The sequence below is a fragment of the Bubalus bubalis genome, chromosome 19 (genome assembly GCF_019923935.1).
Source record: "Bubalus bubalis isolate 160015118507 breed Murrah chromosome 19, NDDB_SH_1, whole genome shotgun sequence".
NCBI lineage: Eukaryota > Metazoa > Chordata > Mammalia > Artiodactyla > Bovidae > Bubalus > Bubalus bubalis.
This window is the reverse complement of record NC_059175.1, coordinates 66,372,764-66,393,655: the sequence shown is the minus strand read 5'-3', so window position 1 is coordinate 66,393,655 and position 20,892 is coordinate 66,372,764. Positions and strand designations below refer to the sequence as shown.

General features: G+C 56.8%; 1 protein-coding gene across 2 annotated transcripts in view; it reads left to right on the top strand.

Moving 5' to 3' along the window:
• Positions 1–1,060: 1,060 nt before the first annotated feature.
• The window catches only part of TENT4A (terminal nucleotidyltransferase 4A), a 41,191-nt gene continuing 21,359 nt past the window's right edge, over positions 1,061–20,892 (top strand). Inside the window, exon 1 of one of the 2 annotated variants that reach the window (XM_025270724.3) lies at positions 1,061–1,847. In XM_025270724.3, coding sequence (XP_025126509.3) covers positions 1,108–1,847 — 740 coding nt within the window. In that variant the 5' untranslated portion in view covers positions 1,061–1,107. The remainder of the gene's footprint in view (positions 1,848–20,892) is intronic. The other variant, XM_025270723.3, reaches the window with a different exon arrangement.

Genomic DNA, 20,892 nt, shown 5'->3' with positions numbered 1-20,892 from the left:
CCCTGGTGGACGCGAAGGGGTCTTCGGGGCATCTCTGGTCTGCCCTTGGGGCAGCAACCGCCCCGCCGAGGGGCCGGTCAGCTCCCTACGTACAGCCTGGGGAGGGCGAAGACGCGGAAACGTCCCCCGAGGCGGCGCCTGACTCGGGCTCCTGCGCATGCGCGGCGCGGCCGAGCGGCCGTCGGACACCCAGCGCGCATGTCTCCACGCCTCGGCCTGAGCGTGGTGGAGGGAGGTGGGGCCGGCGGATGCAGACGGGACCGAGGGCGGCGCATCGCCTAGCGGATTCCCCCTCTGCCCCCGCCGCAGCCCCAGTCTGGTCTAGAAAGGCCCACGAAGCCGTCGCCCCTTTATCCAGCCCCTCCCCCGTCGCGTATCCTTCCGACGCGGTGCCCCGCCCCTCGCTCCCTCCCTCCCCCCACGCCCTCACCTCAGACGGAAGGGAACGCCAGTACGCAGGCGCGCTAACCCAGGCGGCGGTGTCTAGTGAGGATTTGAAATCGGCCGCGCGTGCGCACTGGCGTCCGGGCCCGGGCACGGGAGGCCGCGCTTCCTGCCCGCTCGCCCGCCCCCGCCCCCTGCCCGGCTCCCTCCCCGCCCCTCATTGGAGCGGAGGCGGCGGCGGCGCCCCCTCCTTCACCCGCGCCCCGTCGCCGCCGAGCGTGTCTTTTCGCCGCCGCCTCCGCCGCTGCTGCTGGCAGGGACGCGGAGCTAGCGGCGCGAGCTCGCCTGAGGGCCCGGCTCGCGGCGGCGGCCGCCCTCCAGCGGGTCCCGGGCCGCGCGGCGCCTGGGCCCGCCCCCCTTCGATGGCCTCCGCCGCCGGCCCGTGTGGAACGCCGCCGCGACCCCCGCGCCGCCTGAAGGGAGCCTGACAGGCCCCAGCAGCGCCGCCGCCGCCGCCTGCCCGGGGCGCTCCCCGTCTCCTCAGAGACCGCCGCCGCGAGCCGGGACCCCGACGGGAGCCGCCTCCGCGAGCCGGCCCGAGGCTCGGCGCAGGCCCGCCCGCCCGTGCGTCCGACCGCCCGTCCGTCCGTCCGTCCGTGCGCGGCGCGGCGCGGCCCGGGGGCGGGGCGGGCGGGCGCGCGGGCCCGCGGGGCGGGCGCGTGGATGGATCCGCGCGTGGCCTGGATCCAGCCCGAGCAGAAGGGGCCGGCCAATGCCCTGTGGATGCAGATCTGGGAGACCTCGCAGGGCGTGGGCCGCGGCGGCGGCTCGGGCTTCGCGCCCTACTTCTGCCTCAACTCGCCGGCGCTGGACACGGCGGCCGCGGCGGGGACGGGGGCTGCCGGGCCGGGCGCCGGCGGCGGCCTAGGGGGGCCCGCGCTGCCCGCCGCGTCGCCCCCGCCGCCCCCGCCGCCGCCCGCGCCCGGCGCGGCCGCGTTGCCCCCCGCGCTGCTGACGGCGCTCGGGCCCGCGGCCGAGGGCGCCCGGCGCCTGCACAAGTCGCCGTCGCTGTCGTCCTCGTCCTCGTCATCGTCCTCCTCGTCCAACGCCGAGTCGGGCACCGAGAGCCCCGGCTGCTCCTCGTCGTCCTCCAGCAGCGCGTCGCTCGGCCGGGCGGGCGGCGGCCGCGGCGGCGCCTTCTTCCACTTCGCGGACGGCCCCCCGAGCGCCCCCAATGGGCACGCCGGGCCGCGCGGGCCCGCGCCCGCCGGCTCCCCGCCGCCGCAGCACCAGTTCCACCCGGGCCGCCGGAAACGCGAGAACAAGGCCAGCACGTACGGCCTGAACTACCTGCTGTCCGGCAGCCGCGCGGCCGCGCTCAGCGGAGGGGGCGGCCCCGGGCCCCAGGCGCCGCGGCCCGGCACGCCGTGGAAGAGCCGCGCTTACAGCCCGGGCATCCAGGGGTGAGTGCGCGCGGCCGGGCGCCGGGGAGGGGGGCGGCCTCGGCCGCTAGGGGCCTCCCGGGGCTGCGCCGCGGGCGATCGAACGTTCCCACCCGGGACTCCCACCTCGTTTGGAGGATGGGTGTCGGAGGCCGAGGTCCGACTCTGCGAGGAGCTTTTTTAGTTTCTTATTTTCATACTCAAAGTATAAACGAGCGGTGTGTCGAGATTCTAGAACTAACGGTGCGGGAAAGGGCCCGCTGCGTTCTGCGCGAGCAGGTGTTTTCCTTTTCTCGCTGGCTAAACTGGAAAGGTGAAGGAAACAGCAGCCCACTCTAGTATTTTTGCTGGAGAATCCCCATGGACAGAGGAGCCCGGCGGGCTACAGTCCATGAGGTCGCAGAGTCGGACACGACTGAAGCCACTTAGCAAACTGGAAAGGAGGTCGCAGACTTTCCAATATTACCCCTGCCAGGTTAGGGACCTTTTGTCAAGTGGGACGCAGAGGGGTGTTTTATGTTAACTTGCAGAGGCTTTTTAGTATTGTCGGGAACTTGAATCAAGTTGAAGGCAAATGTTGGTTAAATGTTAACTTTTTTACCGCCCCCCCCCCCTCCCCCCCGCGAAAGTCCGTTTAGAACAGGACTAGATTTTTCGGTAGCGATACAGTTTAACCAACAGCGAACTTAGAAACCACTTTCTCGTGAAGGGGCTTTAATATTGTGGTTTAATTTTGTGCCGAAATTGCCAAATAGCGTCTTCTGCAGTTTTGTTTTTTTTTTTAATAAGTTAGTAGTGTTCAGAAAAAGTAAAAAACGTTTGTAGCAATTGGTTATTCTCTGGGAAGTGTCATCTCTATGTTAAGTATTTCCACATCAGCCTAATGGGGATTAGAAGTTCCTTTTACGGTTAGAGCAATTACAGAGGCCAGGACCTGTGAGGAAGATGGGTGTGTGTGGGGGAGCTGTCCCAGGTGAGACTGTCTGAGGTGTGAGTGCTACTTCACCTAACCCTTCCTACGCTTTTCTGAACACCTGGAAACAAGGTATCAGTAGGCAGGTTTTTTTATCAGCATTTTAGGATTTAAGTTATAAACTTTCTTGTACAGTTAGCTGATTTAAAGGTCACCTAAAGATCTTTCAGGGTGTTAAGGTTGTAAAATATTAGTTTTATAAATCCCACAGTTGCTTGGTATTTGGATTATTTGTAAAAGTAACAGTTTATCTCGTAGGTCTGTTTATTCTCTTTTGAAGTGTGTTGTGAAACCTAAGTTGATACTACTTTAAAGCATGTGTGATACACAGTAATAGCTGCTCTTTCTGCAGCTTGTTTCACCTGGTGTGGGTTGGAAGCAAGTTACTTTCAGAAATTCCTGAAGTCTTTGAGTTAGGGCTTCCCTGGTACTTGAGCTGGTAAAGAATCTGCCTGCAGTGCAGGAAACCCCGGTTCAATTCCTGGGTCTGGAAGATCCTCTGGAGAAGGGAAAGGTTACCCACTCCAGTATTCTTGAGTTTCCTTGGTGGCCCAGCTGGTAAAGAATCTGCGTGTAATGCAGGAGACCTGGGTTCGATCCCTGGGTTGGGAAGATCCCCTGGAGAAGGGAAAGGCTACCCCCTCCAGTATTCTGGCCTGGAAAATTCCATGGACTGTGTAGTCCACAGGGTGGCAAAGAGTCTGACACGACTGATCGACTTTCAGTTTGAGCTAGTACTTCAGCCCCAAGTAGGAGTCCCACCTCCTCTTCCTGTCTCCCTCCAGTTGTTACTTGTGGAACTTTCTGAGCAGAGGTGGTAGGGGTGGCTGTACGTTTCCAGCCTGTCTCCCCTGGAATTGACTGTGTCTGAGCCCTAGGAAAACAGGAGGGCGTGTGGTCTTCACCTGTAGAGCTCCGGGTGTGATGCTCTTGTGGGACCTGCTCAGGCTCTGCAAGCGGTGTCCTCGCCTGTAGTTTCTGGTAAGCCTGGGCACATGGGTTGCTGTCACTTTCCTTAAGGAGCCCGCGACCTGCCAGGTGCTGTGCTGTCATCTGGGGGAGGGGCCGGCGTGGGACACGGCTCTGGGATGCTGACTCGGGGGCCCCTTTCGTGGGCTGTCGTCCTCTCTAGTGAGGTTCAGTCAGGCCCCTTGGCCCGCCCCCTGCACACCTCCCTCGCTCCCCTTAGGTTAGAGGCGGAGCGGACGCCCTGCCTGCCCCTCCAGGCTCTTCCTGGGGTCTCCGCTCCCGGGGGCCTGCCTCCTCCACCCTCACCAGCCCGTTAGAACGCAGCTCCGCATGGTGCAGGGCTGAAGAGTGGGCTCCCAAGCCGCCAGGTGTTCTGCCTTTCAGCCCGTTAAATAGGTGGGTTTTTTCCCTCTTTGTATTTTTCCCCTTTCCTTGCCGGACTCTGTGGGTGGCCCTGGGTCTGTCCACTCTCTTCCATCCCTGCCTAGAGGAGGAGACTGCTTGGATTGCCTACCCTGTGCCTGGAAGGGCGAGTGTCCAGCACCTGGTTCCCTGCTCTGAATCCTAGCGGACTGCCGCTTTAGAAGGGCAGAGAGGAGGCGGAGTGCACCCCAGCAGTGGTCCAGCTGGGGGGTTCGCCTGTGGGGGGAGGAGGGATGCCTCCCTGATGGTCAGTCATGTCCGCCGGTCTGCTGGGCTTCTGGGAACTCACCTTTTGGTGTGGAGAAAGAACTGTGTCTGGAGCTTGCTCCTGGCCACCAGCTTCTCTGGAGTGATGAGGAAGGCCACCAGAAGGTCTCTCCCTTGTGGCTTAGAAAGGAAAGGAACTGAGGTCAGAGAGCCGCTAGTCCTCCCAGCAGACGAGACTCTTGTTGACGAGAAGTTGCTCAGCCCTTGTCTCCGGACAGCATTTCTGGAAGGATGGTGTCTGCAGCCCTCCAGAAAGGGTTCGCACTTGCTGGTGTGGCGGGAGTTTGAGTGGCCTCCACTGAACCCCATTGGGCCTCTGCCTGGCAGCCCCTGTAGCAGCCGGCACCACCCTTCTTTCTTGGGGAGCTTTTTGCCCTTGGGAATTCAGCCTGATGGCTGCCTTGAGAGATGGCCAGCCTGTCTTCCTCCTCTAGGAAGATGAAGAAACAGCATGTGAAAGCAGATGGGAATGAGGGTGAGAACTTCAGTGTGGAGAAGGTCAAATGTTTCTCTTGCAGCTGGCATTGCCTCTAGTTCTTAGTCTGTTTCTTTGGTTGAATCTCAGTCTTTGGGGAACCGTGTGGGCAGTGGGAGGGGTGCTCTGCCTGGGCTGCTGACCTGGGGATGCAGGCAGGTGGCGGACGGGCTCAGGGCCCCTGTGACCTGGCCTCTGCCTGCCCTGCTTCACTGGCCCTCGCCTCCTGACCCCGCTGAGCTTTGTTACTTTGCCCGGGTCAGCCTCAGCAGCTTCAGAAACCTCAGTTTCAAGGTAAAGAAAAGTCCTGCATAGCAAGTCGAGGTATGGGCCCCAGTTCCGCTCTCACATCCCGCCTGGTGCCCTGTGGGCCCCTGGGAAGGAGGTCCTGGGATGAGAGAAGAGGGCTGGCGAGGCCTGCCATCAGGTCCTGCCCAGGCTCGGGCTCCGAGTTTGCCCCCTCTGGCCTGCCTGCGTGTGCGGGGTCACCCAGCAGCCTCCCCGCAGGTCCCTGGACGTTTCATTTTTAAAGGTCTTCTGTTCCCCCAAAGAGAATCTGCTCAGCCTGAGTGTCCGAGACACCCACAGGTGCCATTCATAGGCGTGTCCAGCCGCTCCCGCTGGGCCTGGCCCGGTTCCTTCTGCCCCAGGCCTGTTCCCTTCTCCCCGCTCTCCTGAGTCAGCTCCTGGAGGAGGTCACAACCTTGCCCCTCCCTCTGGCCCAGCCTGTGGTCCAGCAAGCGGCCTCCCCTGGTGCGTCCTCGGCACTGGTGGGAGGGCACAGGGGAAGGCCCAGCACGACTGCCGTGGGCCTGGGGCTGTCTCCGCTCTCCCGCCTTTGTCTCGTCCTGATGTCGTCCTCTGAGCGTGCTGGGATTCCCAGGAATGGTATTTGGAGATCTGCCTCGAAAGGTGGCACACCTGGGCCTGGTTTTTTTCAGTGTTCATTCCCTAGAGGCCCTTGGTTGTGGAGGGCAGCAAGGGTGATGCACACTGGGCATGCGTTTGCTACTGCCCGGGCCATGCATGAAATCCACTGCCACGCAGGCACTCACCTGTGTGCCAGTCACATGGCTCTTCCTGCCCCTTGCACCATGGCTGGTCTCTCTGCAGAGTGAAATTGGAAATCTCGCTCAGGGTGCTGGCTCTGATGCTCAGGGAGGTGGCGCTTGGTCACTGGTAAACAAGGACGGGCTGACCCTCAGGGAAGGGGCTGCCAAGGAGGAGCGGGGAAGGGGCAAGACAGAGCCCTGGCAGTGGAGGGGCAGCTTGTTACACTGGCTGGCGAGGGGGCCTTTGAAACGGGGTCCCTCAGATGGTTTTGTAAAAAGGCTTCCCGATTGCTCCTGTGTGGAGGGCAGGGTGGGATGGAAAAGCCTCGCCAAGGCCGGGCCGCTGAGACATGGCCCGTGGTGGGGACGTGCGCTCCTAAAAGGAAGTCTTCAGTGTCATGAAATTAAAAAAATTTCCTAATTGAAGATTGTTTGTCAAAGTAAAGTGTCAGACTTTTCTTTTGTTTGCCATTTAATTTGTGATTTTGGTCCCCGTTTTAAGTGGGCTCATATGAATGAAAGGAGAGGTAGCAGTCATCCTTGAAAACTGCTGTTGTTAAGGTGATTTTTGTTTAAGCTTTGGCTTTTTTGGTTGTGGAGTAAAAGAGGGTTGTCATAAACAGGCAGACACCAACCTGTGTTTTCGAGTTCACAAACCTGATTTTGATGACGCAGCCAGAACGTGAGTTTACGGGGTGCGGGAGGAGGGCTGACTGACCCAGCCCTGGGAGCCCCCGGGTCGTTGGAAGCCACAGTGCCTGCTGGGAACAGTTGCCGGCCTGTCTAGAAGGCTCCAGCTGGCCCGTCAGGGTTCCTCCGCTCCTAAGGCTGCCGAGGGGGTCTGGCAGCAGAGGAAGGGGAGGCGGGCGGGCTGCATAACCGGGGCAGGTGCCCCGGACACCCGCCCACAGTGCACCGCAAGCGCAGCGCCTTACGCTGAGATTTCAGGGCCACGCCTGGTGCACTGCTGCTGTGTGACAAGCGTTCACGGGCTCCGGGCTGCCGAGCTGCTCTTGCTGACTGTCTCACAGGCTCTGTGGGTCGGAGGTCGGGCTGGGGGCTGGCTCCTCCACTCGGGCCCTTGCTGGGCTGAAGTCCCGGGTTGCCTACTGCATCCTCCACTGGGGCTCAGGAGCCCTCTACGAGCTCACTCCTGTTACGGCGTGATTGTCCCTCATGGTTGCAGGACTGAGGTCCCTGATTTCTTGCTGGCCGCCAGCTGGGGCCTCTTCAGCTCCTTGAAGCCACCAGTGTCTTTTGTTCCTGGTCCTTCTGTCTTCAGACCTGCCAGGCTTTGAATCTTTGGCAGCCTCTGCCAGCTGCAGGAAGCCTTCTGCTTTAAGGACTTGTGGAGTTGGGTCAGGCCCACCAGGGGACTGTGTTAAGGGCTCGCAGTAATACAGCGTGGTCCCAGGAGCCACGCGCATTTCCTCAGGGCTGCAGGTTCTGGATCTTCCGGGGTAGGGGTGGGGAGGTGTTCTCTTGTAGATAGACCTGTCTGCCTAGGAACTCGGGCTGCACTTTTCTTTTCCAACACTGCTCTCCTTTGATTGGACACTAGCCCGTCAACTATGACTGGCAGATTGTCTTCTGGTCTGGTTGTCACCAGTGAACTCGGACAGCCAGCACGACCATAGCTCTGAGTGCCTGTCTGTGTCTCTCTCATGTGGACTGTTCTTAAAATATGTTATCTGAGCAGAGTTTATGTGAATGCTGTGGACATACAAAAATCTCAGAGATTGAGAAGTCCTGTGTGTGAGGTGTCCTGCCTTGGCTCGCTTAGCGAAGGTGCCCTTCCTGCGCCGGGGAAGGGTGGCCGATGACTTGCCTGGTCACCCCTGGATTACCCCACGGTCCCTCTGTGCTTTCAGAAGACCCAGCCCAGGTTCCGGGACTGGTGCCTTGCTCAGAAGCCCCGCCTCAGGGCTCTCCCCTTTCCTGTGGAGTTATTGCTGCTCTTGAGAACTGGCGCCGACTCTCCTGTGTCCTTTCGGGAGAGAGTGGGCTGTGTCCTACCCTGCATTCCCAGTGCCAGGCACAGTCTAGCCACTGGTGTGTGTCTGGTGGGCGAGTGAGCAAGTGAATGAGAGAAAGAAAGGAAGAGAGTCTGGCAGGTGTGGCAAGTCTGCAGAGTTGAAATAAACCAAATGCTAAAAATAACTTCCACTGTTTTTCTTAGAATTTTTGAAGATTTGATTGCTAACTGAGGTTATTTAAGTGCAGAATGAAGTAAAATCTATCACAGTGTATCTGCCTCCCTTCCTGAAAAGTTGTGGAAGTCAGGTTTACACTTTGCAATCCAGGATGTGAAAACCAGAATGTTCAACAAAAATTCTATTCGGTGTTAGAAAGGCACCTCCATTTAGTTTTTAACTGATCTCTCTTACTTATTATTAAATTAATGCCTAACACTAGGAGGCAGAAAGCTTGGTGCCCAGTGGGTATCCTGCAACCGGGTCCCATGTGCCCTGGGCTTCCGAGGTCCGGCTTCCCTTTGCTGTGGGGAGGGGCGGCGGAGGCTGGGCCCATGCCGGCCTGAGGTGGCTCTGCACTCACAGGTGGACTGCGCGGAGGTTCCCCTTGGCGGGGAGTGGCTTCAATTATCAGCACCATGCCCTTTTCTTGTGGGTTTGTGCTCCTTTTAACTCCCAAGTCAGCTGCTGTGCATAGCCATTTCAGCTCTGTGTGGTTGGAGATCAGAGTGAACTTCCTAAGTGATAACAGGTGGATTGTAGGTAGTTTCTATCTTTTAACGTTTGGAAGGGATTTTGCTAGAAACACCATCGCACTGACATTACTCGCTGGCTTGCTCGGACGCTGTCAGTTGTGTCTGGCTCTTTATAACCCCGTGGACTGTAGCCCGCCAGGCTCCTCTGTCCGTGGGGATTCTCCAGGCAAGAATACTGGAGTGGGTTGCTATGCCCTCCTCCAGGGGGTCTTTCCCATGCAGGAATTGAACCTTGTGTCTCTCATGTTTCCTGCATTGGCAGGCAGGTTCTTTTCCACTGGAACCATCTGGGAAGCCCTTGAAAGGCATTTCAGATCTTAACATTTCTGGAATCCTGGGAATCAGAAGGAATGGCTAGGGTGGAGAAGTTAAAAGGAAATGAAAAATCAAAACATTTGCCTGGTGGTGGTGGCTGCGTGGGGAAGCATGGGCAAGGCCTTGAGCTCACTGGGTTAGCCCCGTCTTGGGTAGCCTGGTTTTCCTGTCTGGACGTGACTGGCTTCTTTGAGGGTCCTGACTTCTGAGCCTCTGTGTTTTCCCAGTGTGTTTCCCGCTGTAGCGGGGGGCCCGGCCCCTCGCTGGGCCTGTCACATAAAAGGCGAGCGGGTGAGCTGTCACATGGAGGAGTTAGGAAGGCCACTGGTTTCGTTCCTCCCTCTTCTCTAGAGAAATCGAAACCAAAAGTTAGGTGGTTCTTGTTGCCAGCCGGCCAACTGGGTAGTGGCAGCATTCCCTCTCAGGCCGGAGCCTTTGTGTTGGAGAGACGGCTGCAGGGCACAGGGCGGGCCACGGGGACAGCCGGGGCAGCCCCCCCAGGCCGGAAAATGCTTTCTCCCTTTGATCGCAACAAACTTTTCTGCTTTTAAAAATTTAAACAGTGCCTGAGTCTTGTGTCCTCTAGGTTTAAGTGTCCTGTTTTTCCAGAGCTTCCAGGGTCCTCTGTGTATTTACCAGGTGTGTGGGGGCTGCCCTGTGTAACTTGCTTAGAAGCCTTTGGGAGTTTGGTTTTGTCTTGAGTAGAAGGGGCGGGTGTTATGCTGTTTCTCTGAGCTCCTTGCAGCCTTCAGCATGTGCTCTGGGTCGTGTCACGACTTGAGACTGAACAGCAGCTGTGTGTTGTGCAAGAAAGCGGGGTGAGGGTCCGGGTGGGTCAGAACTGGGGCCGCGCCGCCCACAGGACGTTCGTGAGGACGGGGCCTGGTTCAGTGCTGCCCAGCGTGCGGGCCACTGACCCACTGACACAGGGCTGAGGCGCTGGGTTTTCATCGTACTTGAATTTACTTAACATTTAAATAGCTTTACGTTGGACAGCACTGAACTGCAGTAACTTCAGATTCTTTACTCAAAACATGGTGCTTGATTCAGTAACTGCTGCCTAAATCACACCATGACACCAACAGAGGCCATGCTGCTCACCAAGGTACCACCGGGAAGCCCCGGAAACGGTGTCTCTGAGTTTATAGAGGAATTTCTTTCCCAGGGCTGCTGTCTGCGGAGCGCAGGAAGCATAAACCGGGTTCCTGGCAGAGGACCCCGACGGCCGGGGGGTCTGCTCCAGCAGGTGGGCGGTGGTCTCCCACATCCCAGTCTCTTCCGCCGGGTGGTCTCGCCACCCCACCTCCCCCCGCCCGCCCCACAGGTTTCTCCCTGTAAGCCTTCTCCTGTTGTGTAGACAGAAAAGTACAGCCTGCCCAGGCCGATGTGATCTGGCCAGAGGTGCTGCCCGTGGGACTGTCAGTCTGGCGCTGACCCTGGGGAGATGGCCAGAGACTGGGCTGGAGCTCGCAGCTCTGCAGACCTGGTTGCGGTATGTCTGTTGAGGGTCATCTGCTGTTTCGCTTTCCTGGAGAGGGCAGACCAGGGGACGGGGACCCAGGCCCTCCACCCCTCAGGACTTTGAAGGTCTGATGACCAGTGACAGAGCTGGGGGACCTGGGGGGGGCCCTTCCGGCCTCTGAGGTCCGAGGAGTTCCCCTTCCCCCAGGCATTCTAGAACTGCCTGGGGAAGGCCGCAGGACTCCTGCCATTGGGATTGTTCTTAGAGCTTGGGGTTTATGAACAGTGAAGGGTTTGAGGAGCTGTTGACTTCGGTTCTTCTGGAAGACAACCGAAAGATGGAAAAGCAGGGCTGGCGAGCGTGTGCCTCCGGCCGCTTCGGTGTTGAGGCTGCTCTCACTGTCCTGCTTCCTCCCAGGTCCTTGGGTAGGAGCTCACTGTGGAGAGCAGGTTAAGTTTTGGTAGATGACGCGTCTTGCCCAGGGTGCAGCTAGAAAGCCAAAGAACAGGCGCCTCAGCCTAGGCCTGCTGGACAAGAAACCCCGCTTCCCCACTGCCCGCTGGGGAGGGGTTGGTGCCCTCGGGAAGGCCAAGAGGAAGGAACATGGTGAACGGTCAGGGGAGCCTTGGTGCAGCGCACAGAGAGTATTCTGTTATTGGCATCTCCTCTGAATTTAAGCAGACAGGTTAAAAACTTGAGGTATAACTCTGGAAATGACTGAAATATAGGAAAGAGGATACTTTGCCTGGCTTGTGAAATGCAAAGGGATTCTGAAGTATTGTTACAAGTTATCTCTTGGAAAAAAGTGGATGATGAATCTGTCTGAAGAGTAGGTGTCTCTGTCAAAGACTGACTCATGAGGGACCGACGTACAAACCTCAGTGCAAGGTGAAGGTTAGAGATAAGAATACAGAGCTGAGTCCAAATTCCAGAGACCGGGGACCTGTGAGTATTGTCACAGGTTAAGGCCTGGAGTGAAAGAGAGCTTGCAGAATTGGCCTCTCAAGATGGGTTTTAGAGTAAGCCCGTGGGAAGTAAGTAGAGGGCGGGGCTGGGGAAGATGACTCCGTCCCCGGGGCAGCTGGACAGGGCAGCTGGGCCTTTGCTGCAGGGATGGCAGTGGTCCTCAGTGCGTGTTGTGGTATTTATTAATCATCGTGGGCCTCCCGAGCCCCCACCTCTCCAGGAGGAGGAGAGGGCATGAGGCTCAAGCCACTGAATCTGAGCGTGCTGTAGGCTGACTTAAATAACGGTATTGGTTTTATAAAACAGATTTGTGTGTGTGTTTTGGTAAAAAGTAAAAAGCTTAAAATCACTCAAGCCTACCCCCGGGAAATATCCACCGGCCCTCAGTTGACTGCCTTTGTGGACATCTCTCTAAGTCCCGTTTGGATGGACACATGGCATTATCAGCAAACGTACTTCAGTGTTCCTTAAATACAATTTACTGAATTATTAATTTTGCTTGAAAGCGAAAGTAGGATTCACTATCAAATAGAATAATAGTTTCTAAGAGCTCTTGTGGAGACAAAGAATATGAAAAAGATGATGAAAACCTTATGTGGCTAAGTGTAAAGAAAAGTTGGAGTAAAGGTTTTTTTTTTTTTAATTTTTTTTGCTCGGTCTTCGTTGCTACGTGAGGTTTTTCTCTAGTTGTGGCTGGCAGGGCTCCTCTCTAGTTGCGATGCTTGTCGCGGCTTCTCTTGTTCTGGAACACGGGTTCTAGAGCGCTGGCTTCGTGGTTGTGGTGCGTGGGATTCATTGCTCGAGGCGTGGGCACGTAGGATCTTCACTGGTCAGGGGTCAAACCCGTGTCCCCTGTGTGGGCAGGTGGATTCTTTACCACTGAGCCACCAGGAAAGCCCTAGAGTAAAAAGTTTTAATAAAATCACTTGCGTTTGCTTGCTGCCACATAGAGCTGTGAGCCCGTGCTGGGGAGTTGCCTCCCGCCAGTCATGTGTTGAAGCCCTGGGGCATGCGGTGTGGTGGTGGTAAGAGGTGGAGTCTTTGCGGGTGATGGGCTCAGATGAGGGCACGTGGGGCCTCATCGTGGGATGACTGCCCTTATGGGAAGAGGACCGTGTTCCCTTGTTCTGTCTCCACCGTGCGGACACTGAGAGTTGGTAGTTCGCACGCCCAGATGAGGCCCTCACTGTCTCCCAGATGTGCGGGGAGCAGGTGCTGGGCTTGCCACGCCCAGAGTTGTGTAAGGCGCCCATCTGCGGGGCCCACGACACGGCCCTCAGTCTGTCCCCAGCTCCTGACATGGGCGCCATTGTCTGTCACTGCGCATTAGGCGTTGGTGTCTTGTTGCGTCACTGTGATCACTGCCTTCGTTTATTGAGCTCCTCCTGAGTGCCAGGCCCCGTTCTGAACACTGTGGACTTGTTGAATCTTCATGATGATGCCGCATTGGGGGTGCCGTCAGCAGCCCCGTGTTTTCCGGGGTAAACAGGCCCAGAGTGGCGGGGGTCCTGCCCCGACCCCGCAGTCTGCAGTCGCTCAGCCTCGATTCTGCACTTGTGCAGACGTCGTGCTGGGCACCAGGCTGTCCCTGCACGCCACCAGCTTTCCACGTTCTGGCGGGCGTCTTTGTGGGGCTACCCTGCGTGTGAGCACTGGCGCTGGTTGGGCTCTGAGCCCTCGCTCCCCCTGGCCCACAGCCCCTGGCCGCTCCACGGGCTGGGGCCTACCAGTCTGGTGTACAGGAGAGCTTGTGGGCACGTGCTCCCCAAAGCATGTCGGGGGCCAGCGTCGTGTCCTCAGTGTGCTGCCCACCGTCTCTCGGTGTTGTCAGAGATCTGAGGCAGGACAGAGCTCCGCGCAGGGACGCTGGTTGCTTCTGGATGCCCGCCTGTCCGAGCCTGTCTCCCGTCCTTACCTGGTCCTTTCTGCGGCAGGGGCCCGCCTCAGGCCTTCTTGCAGCCGCCCTGCCATCCGCAGACCAGGCTCTGCCTTGACTTTCGGGGCTGGGTGCTTGTTGGTTTCATCTTCCCGTTGGCGGGAGTCTTGCACCTTCTCCTCGTGGACAGCCTGCCTTCTCTCTTTCCCCTCTCTGTCCGCCCTCCTTAAACTGGCCCTTCCCAGGCCGTTGCTGCAGTGGCTCCCCTGTGCTCCCTGTGACTCCTCACCCTCCTTTCGCCCCGTGTTTATGGCCACATTCTTAGCTAGGTTTTCCATAGCATGAGGCACGGGAGCGAGTTTTCCTGGCCCCAGCCGGCGTCCACTCCTGCACTGGGTTGCCGTCCTGGTGACCTTCGGCACCCTGGTCTCTGCCTCTCGGTTTGCTCTGCCGTGGTCTTGGGCTGCGGTCCCTGAGGATGCGGCATGAGGGTGTCTGAGCCCTCCCACTCCCCTGGAATGTTCCCTTTCCGGCCAGCTGCAGGCCGGAGGGGCTGCTGTGCCTTCGGCGGGCTCTCTGGGACCCGTGGCCCCTGGGTGGAGAGGAGAGTCTTGGGGCAAGTCTGTGGGCCACCTTTTGGGGCTTGAAGCCTGTTCCCTGAAGAGCTCGGTTTCTTGGGGCCCAGCTCCCGTGCTTTCATGGGGGGTCTCCAGGCCTGACGTCCGTCTGCTCTGAGGTGGGGTCAGCCCGGGGTGGCCGGCCCTCGCTGCTGGCGTGTCGGCCCCAGGCTCTCTGTGCTCCAGGCGGTGCCAGGTTCCTCTGGCCTCCAGGGCTGCCCTGATCTTTGAACGTCTGGCTGCGTCTTGCCCTCTGTCCTAGCTCTCGCACCAGCTCATTGGGAGGCTGCCCCTGACCCCACACCGTGGAGTAGCCGTGACGTTGACCATGGCCACCGTCTGGAATCTCTGCAGGGTGTGCTGTGCTTCAGGTTGGTTTAGTTGCTTGCTTGGCTTCCTCCTCCACGGCCCCTGACCCAGCTCCACGAGACGAGGGCCTGCTTTTCTCTGTCTGGCGCTCTGTGTAGCTGGGGTCAGAGCCTGCTCCGCCGGGGTTGGCCGAAGGAGCCAGACGATGACTCGCGTCTGCTTTCTGGTCTTCAGTGTGGACTTAAAGCTTCGGGGCCAGTGAGTTCTGTGTTTTGTGCTCCCTGCCTGCCTGCCTGTCTGTTTTTACTAGTTTTCAGCATTGTTGTGTTGTCCCCCTTTTCTAAAAGTAAAATGTTTTCCTGGTCGTCTTGGGGGGGCCTTGGGAGGTTGGCATGTGCTTTTGCTGGTGTCTTGAGCCAAAACCCCAGGCCCGATCCTGAGACTCGAGAGATGGACATGTCTCAGTCATGCCGGGCAGAACTGGAATAAACGATTTACTGCCTGCTCTGCACATGTCGAGACCTTTTGCCGATTGAATGAAAAGTAAACATTTGATAGTTAAAAGTTATGTTTTTATTCTTCTGGTATCATAGGTCACACTTGACTTTGATGTATACACAAATACTGGATACCGTGAAATTAAGCAGCTTTAATTACAGTGGACTTTGAGAAGTGCTGACACCCGGGCGTGTGGGGAGACTTGGCTCTCGTGCGGCCAGCAGCGCACAGGCGCCTGGCGGTGACAGGTGCCCGCGTGGTCACGTCCATGGTCTGCCGGGAGCGGGCTCAGGCTCACCCAGGGCCCCCCTGGGTCCCGGGGACGTGCATGGTGGTTGGCAACGCTCTCCATCAGGTGTGCCACACAGCGTTCTCTGGGGAGAGGCACACACGGTGTCTGGCGTCGCTGCCCAGTGGTCGGGGACGGAGCAGCTGGCTGGGCAGAGGTCTGCAAGAGGCGGGGGGGCGTGCTGGGGAGCGCGGAGGCTCCAGGGGGCTCTCGCAGCAGCACGGGCAGAGACACGTGAACCTCGGGTTCCTGCCAGCAGGTTCCGTGTGGGCTGCGAGGCTTGGGCTGGATGCCAGCCTCTGAGCATCTGTAAGGTGGGAGGGGGAGGGGTTCTGAGGGTTGTGCTCGTAACGTGTGTCACAGGTGAGTGGCCCCAGCAGGCAGGTGAGCGTGTCAGTTCCTGTCTGCCTAGTAAGAATACTGATATGATAACATTGCTAGTGAATTTTAGCAGTTTCTAATTTGGGAAGATCCCCTGGAGGAGGAAATGGCAACCTGCTCCAGTATTCTTGCCTGGGATATCCCATGGACAGAGGAGCCTGGTGGGCTGCAGTCCACGGGGTCCCATAGACACAAACACGACGGAGCACACATGTGACATCTGCATGTAGCCTGAGTCCCACCGGGCACAGCCCTCTGGCAGCAGCACTGTTGACAGGAGCCGGCCAGCGGGGAGCCAGTCGCAGTCCCTGGTATGGAGTGGCCAGAAAGACCAGCAGGGGTGGTAGTCGGCTGGGGCCAGGAAAACTTCTCCTCACTGGTCCCCTCCGGTCAGTCATCCACGTCTGCAGAGGTGGTTCTGGGCTTGTAGGTTGGCTTTCTTAGAAGCCCTGTCTCTCTGCTAATAAGCCAGTGACCTGGGTGTACTTTAACCAGAGCTCTAGGGCTGCACGGCGTTGGAGATGAGCACAGGAGGAGGCCCCTGGGCCCCCAGGGTGCCGGGCAAGGGCCCAGCCAGAGGGAGCGCGTGCGTGGGTTTGGCCTTAATGTGAAGGCTGAAGGCGGCCCTCCTGAAGAGAAGTGAAGCTCAGCAGTGTCTGACTTTGGTCTTTGGAGTAAAGTCAGTCACTAACCCTGCATGGGGACGCTTTCTCTTGGCTTCAATTATAAAAGCAGTACAATAGTTCCTGAAGAGATTTGGAAAATAAGGAAAAAAACGACCGATGCTACTTTTCTGTTTTTAACATAGTTCTCTCTTATTTTTTAATGCTGCTTTAAATGTGTCACAAATGGGTCATTTTGTATGTTTGTTTAAATCTAACTCTATATAAATGGCTCCTCCTGTCTCAAAAAGCTCTTTTAAAGTTTTTCAGGATGGAAATTAATGTACATTGTTTTTCAAATAACTAGGAATAGATACACACACCTTCTCACTTGTTATAAAAGCCTGTTGTGCATATTTCTGCCCGTGTCTGTGTGTTGGGTGACTTGCTGAGCGTGATTCCCCAGCCTGTGGCTGAAGGTCAGGATCATGAGCTGCACGGCTGTGGGTTTGAGTCCTGATCAAATAATATTTGCCTAAAAGACTGTAATGGCACCCCGTCCCATCATTTTATAGCAAATACATGGTGAAAAAGTGGAAGCAATGGGAGATCTCGTTTTCTTGGGCTCCACAATCACTGTGTACAGTAACTGCAGGTATGAAATTAAAAGATGCTTGCTCCTTGGAGGAAAAGCTATGACAAACCTAGACAGTGTATTAAAAAGCAGAGACATCACTTTGCTGACAAAGGTTCATATAATCAAAGTTTTGGTTTTTCCAGTTGTCATGTATGGATGTGAGAGTTCCACGATAAAGAAGGCTGAGTGCCAAAGAATCGATGCTTTCGAATTGTGGTGCTGAAAAAGACTCTTGAGAGTCCAAGGAGATCACGGAGAGCACGGAGATCAAACCAGTCAATCCTAAAGGAAATCAGTCCTGAATATTCACTGGAAGGACTGATGCTGAAGCTCCAATATTTTGGCTACCTGATAGGAAGGGTGGACTCATTGGAAAAGACCCTGATGCTGGGAAAGATTGAGAGCAGGAGGAGAAGGGGGCGACAGAGGATGAGATGGTTGACTGGCATCACTGACTCGATGGACATGAGTTTGAGCAAGCTCTGGGAGACAGTGAAGGCCAGGGAAACCTGGCAGCCGCAGTCCACGGGGTCACAAAGAGCTGAACCCTAACTGGCAGCTGAACAACAACAAAGACTACTTGGGAGACACTAGTGAAAATGTGGGCAATGCAGACAGTACTGTGCAGTCTCCCAGAGTAGTCCTCTTCTTAGACTCTTAACCGTATTGCTGCCCAGAAGATTACCCAGCTTACCTTCGTGAGTGTAAGCACATCTGGAAATAGGACAGAAGATGTAGCTGTCTCCATCTGAGAAATGATCCAGCTTCTGGAGCCAGGAGCAGGGCTGGGCAGTTCCCTCTGAGCCCTGCGGCCTGAAGGGCCTGTGCTGCGACTGCCATGCAGGGCTGGGTGGCGGGGTCCCGAGCTGTTGCGTGTGGCTCAGCCAGGGGTCTTCTTGGCACCGTTTGCCCTGGCAGCCCCTTGGCTGTGAGCTCCTCCAGACTGTGGGTCCTGGAGGGCATGCAGGCTCCTCAGGACCCCAGTGTCAGGAGGCTGAGCCCCGCTGGTCATTTGCGCCCCGTGACGGGTTGAGGACTTGCTTAGTGAGAGGGAGTTCCTTGCTGGCTTACTCCAGCTGGTGGCTGTGGTGCATCCCGGCAGAGCGATGGTTCTGAGCAGTTGTAACCACCGGAATCTCTGCTCACACGTCTGTGAAATGCTGAGGTTGGCTTCGTCTTGGTCTGTGGGAAGCTCTCAGGTGTCTTACCAGTGTTTTCTGTGTAGAAATCATGTTAGCATGTCTTTTTTGTTCTCGCAGTGGGTTTGAGAAGACATGCCTTAAATTAACTGCCTCTGCCATGATTAATTAAGAGCTTCTGATATCTGACCTCTTGCTTTCTTCTGTGAGGAAGAGGAGATGGTTGTGATTCTTGGGCCACTCGGAGTCCCAGGGCCCTTGGTTGGCGTGTGCAGTATGGTTGGGTTTGGTCTGCCAGGGGGGGAGAGGCGCTTCCCCTGATCTGCACAGAGGCACCTCTGCTTCCCTTCAGTTCAGGTGTTTGGACGTCGGCTGCACGCAGTTCTGTGTGAGTCATCCCAGGACAGATCTCTGGAGGGAAGGAGAGAGAAAGCTTGCTTTTAAAAAAAAAAAATAATAAAATTATTTTTGGCCGTGCTGGATCTTTGTTGCTGAGAGAGTGCGTTCTCTCGTTGTGGCCAGCAAGGGGCTACTCCTTGTGGAGCGCTGGCTCTCAGGTGCCTGGCTTCTGTCATGTGGTCTACAGGCTTAGTTGCCCTGCTGCATGTGGGGTCTTCCTGGACCAGGGGTCAAACCCATGGGCCCTGCATCAGCGGGCAGATTCTTAACCACTGGACCACCAGGGAAGTCCGAAAGCTTGCTTCTGCCAAGAGCTGAATTTGCATGGACCTGGGTGACAGAGTTGACGATTCCTGAGCTGCAGAGCCCTCTGGCCTGGCCCTCTTGTTGTCCTGGGTTGGCCTTGGCCTGGCCTGGCGCCCCAGGGCCCCCCGTCCGTCACTACGTCCTCCTCCTCCTCCAGTCACTCAGCCCTCAGGACCCTCCCCTGGCAGCAGCTCCCCTGGGGCCTCCCTCTGCACTCTGGAGGCTCCACAGCTTCCTGCAGCGCTGTGCTCTCAGGAAGCCCTGGACACAGGTGGGTGCTGGCGGATGCAGCGAGGCCGAGGTGCGGCCCGCAGGCGGGCAGTGGGAGCCCTGGCTCGGCGACAACCCAGAGTGCTCTGGAGGCACACGGGCTTGTGGTTTCAGTCTCCTTACACTTTTGAGCTTAGGTTAAAAAGTTAACCTTTGACGGTTTCATTCACGGTGTTCTAAATAGTTGGTAGAGATAGTAATTGGTCTGTAATATTATTTAAAAATAAATGCAAATGATTTGTAATTAGCTCACTAACTGTGTTTTAGAAAGGATTGTCCACCCCCAAAATAGAAGTCATTTGGGCATCCCCTGCAGGTCTGTCTGTCCAGGAGCCTGTGCTTTGTAGCCACGGTGGGTGCAAGCCTGTCTGTGCCGTGGGTGGTCGGGCACCGGGCTCTCGCTGTAAGAGCATTCAGGTGGCTTGAAAATCTCCTCTAAGACTCCAGAGGTTCACTCCAGATCTTTACACCAAGGTGCTGTTGGTGGCAGAAATGCAGAGCGTGAACATTGTGGAGCTGAGGGAGGGCACTCCGGTTTCTGAGAAACCACTGGCTTATCAAGGCTTGTAAGGAGAGCTGGAAGGAGTGGGAGAGGGAGAGAATGAGAATACATCAACAGTGGAAGATGGCTTCTAGTAAGTTCTTTTGCCTTTTTCACTGTAATCAAAAAGCCTGGCTTTCCACAGGCATTTGGAATTGACCAGGTTCATGGAGGGTGTGAAAGGGAGGGTGACTTGTAGTCAGCAGTAGGGGGGCCGTGGGGGTGGGGGCTGGGGCGTGGGGAGCGCGGGATGGGCAAGTCAGATGACTGAGTGTCCGAGAGCACGGCGCTCGTGGGCTTGGGCGCCGAAATATCCTGTCACCGAGCTGGAGGAGGTCGTATTCATTCATCTCGTTTTTCTTCTCCTGCTAAGCGGTGAATGAAGTCTGACCTCTGACCGTGGCTTTCCTTGGAAAAAGCCACGGGGATCTCACATCTAGGGGAACAGGCAGCCCTCTGTGCACCCCCCTTGCAGACCTGCAGCAGCCGCGCCACTGGGCCTTCCCGTTTGCCCCGCCCCTGCCTACACTGTTTAAGCACGTTTCGCTGTCCTCGCTTCTGGTCCCTGTGGAATCGTCTCCTGCCTGCTGCGGTGCGTCGCCTGTCCTCTTGTTTGAGTGCAGAGATGTCTCCATGGAGCCACTCGCAGACTGTGCCGCGCTGGAAGTGGGAGAAGGAGCCTCTCTGCCTGGGGCTGGGTGCCAGGGCCCTGGGCTGGGGCGGTGCTGCCGCCAGGCGCCCCCTTCAGAACCAGCCAGCCCTCGCTGGCTTTGGTTCAGATTTAGCCAATGTTGGAAGCCATGTAATCCTGCCAGCTCAGCTTCTGCAGGCGAAAATCCTCCTCCTGGAATGGGTCATCTGTTCTCATGAATAGCTGTATCAGCTGTGAAATGACATAGTTTGGTACCCAACTTAATACTCTGTCTTCTGCTCTTTAAAAACACTCATTGACTTGGATTTCATAAATATGGACAGCAGCCATGTATTTACTAAATAGATACTGAAACAAATGCAAAAATTCATTTGGCTAATTAATGTACTACAGGTACTAAAAATTGAAAAGTCGCTACCTTTTGAGTGGGTTTGAACTCTTACAAGAGAGTGATTGTAAGAAATGTCTTTTCTCATTTTTCAGTGAACCTTATTTTCTAATACTTAGATTAAAAGTACATTTTTAAATAATGCTTCAGAGGCTTGTTTTCTAGCAGTTCCTTAATTAAAATTCACCGAAAACTCTGGTCTCACCATTTTCGTCTTCCTTAAAATAGCCGGGAAGGGCATCAGTTCAGGACTTGCTCCGTTGTGTTGTGTCTGTTTGAGATTCTTCCGCCCTGACTGTTGAAGCCGCGTGTGGTCTGCATGACCCGTCGCTAGGGCTGGAGTGTGTCAGAGCCCGCCTCTCAGACATGACGTGAGGCTGCCCTCTAGTTCCTGCTGTGCACCTGCCAGCAAGACTTGCCACCACGTCCCAGCTGACGGCACCTCTCCAGAGGCTAGAGCTGCCCCCCCACACAGCCGTCCCGGGCTCCGCTGCTCGTGGGGCGACCCCTTTAGACCCTGCTGTGGGCGGCA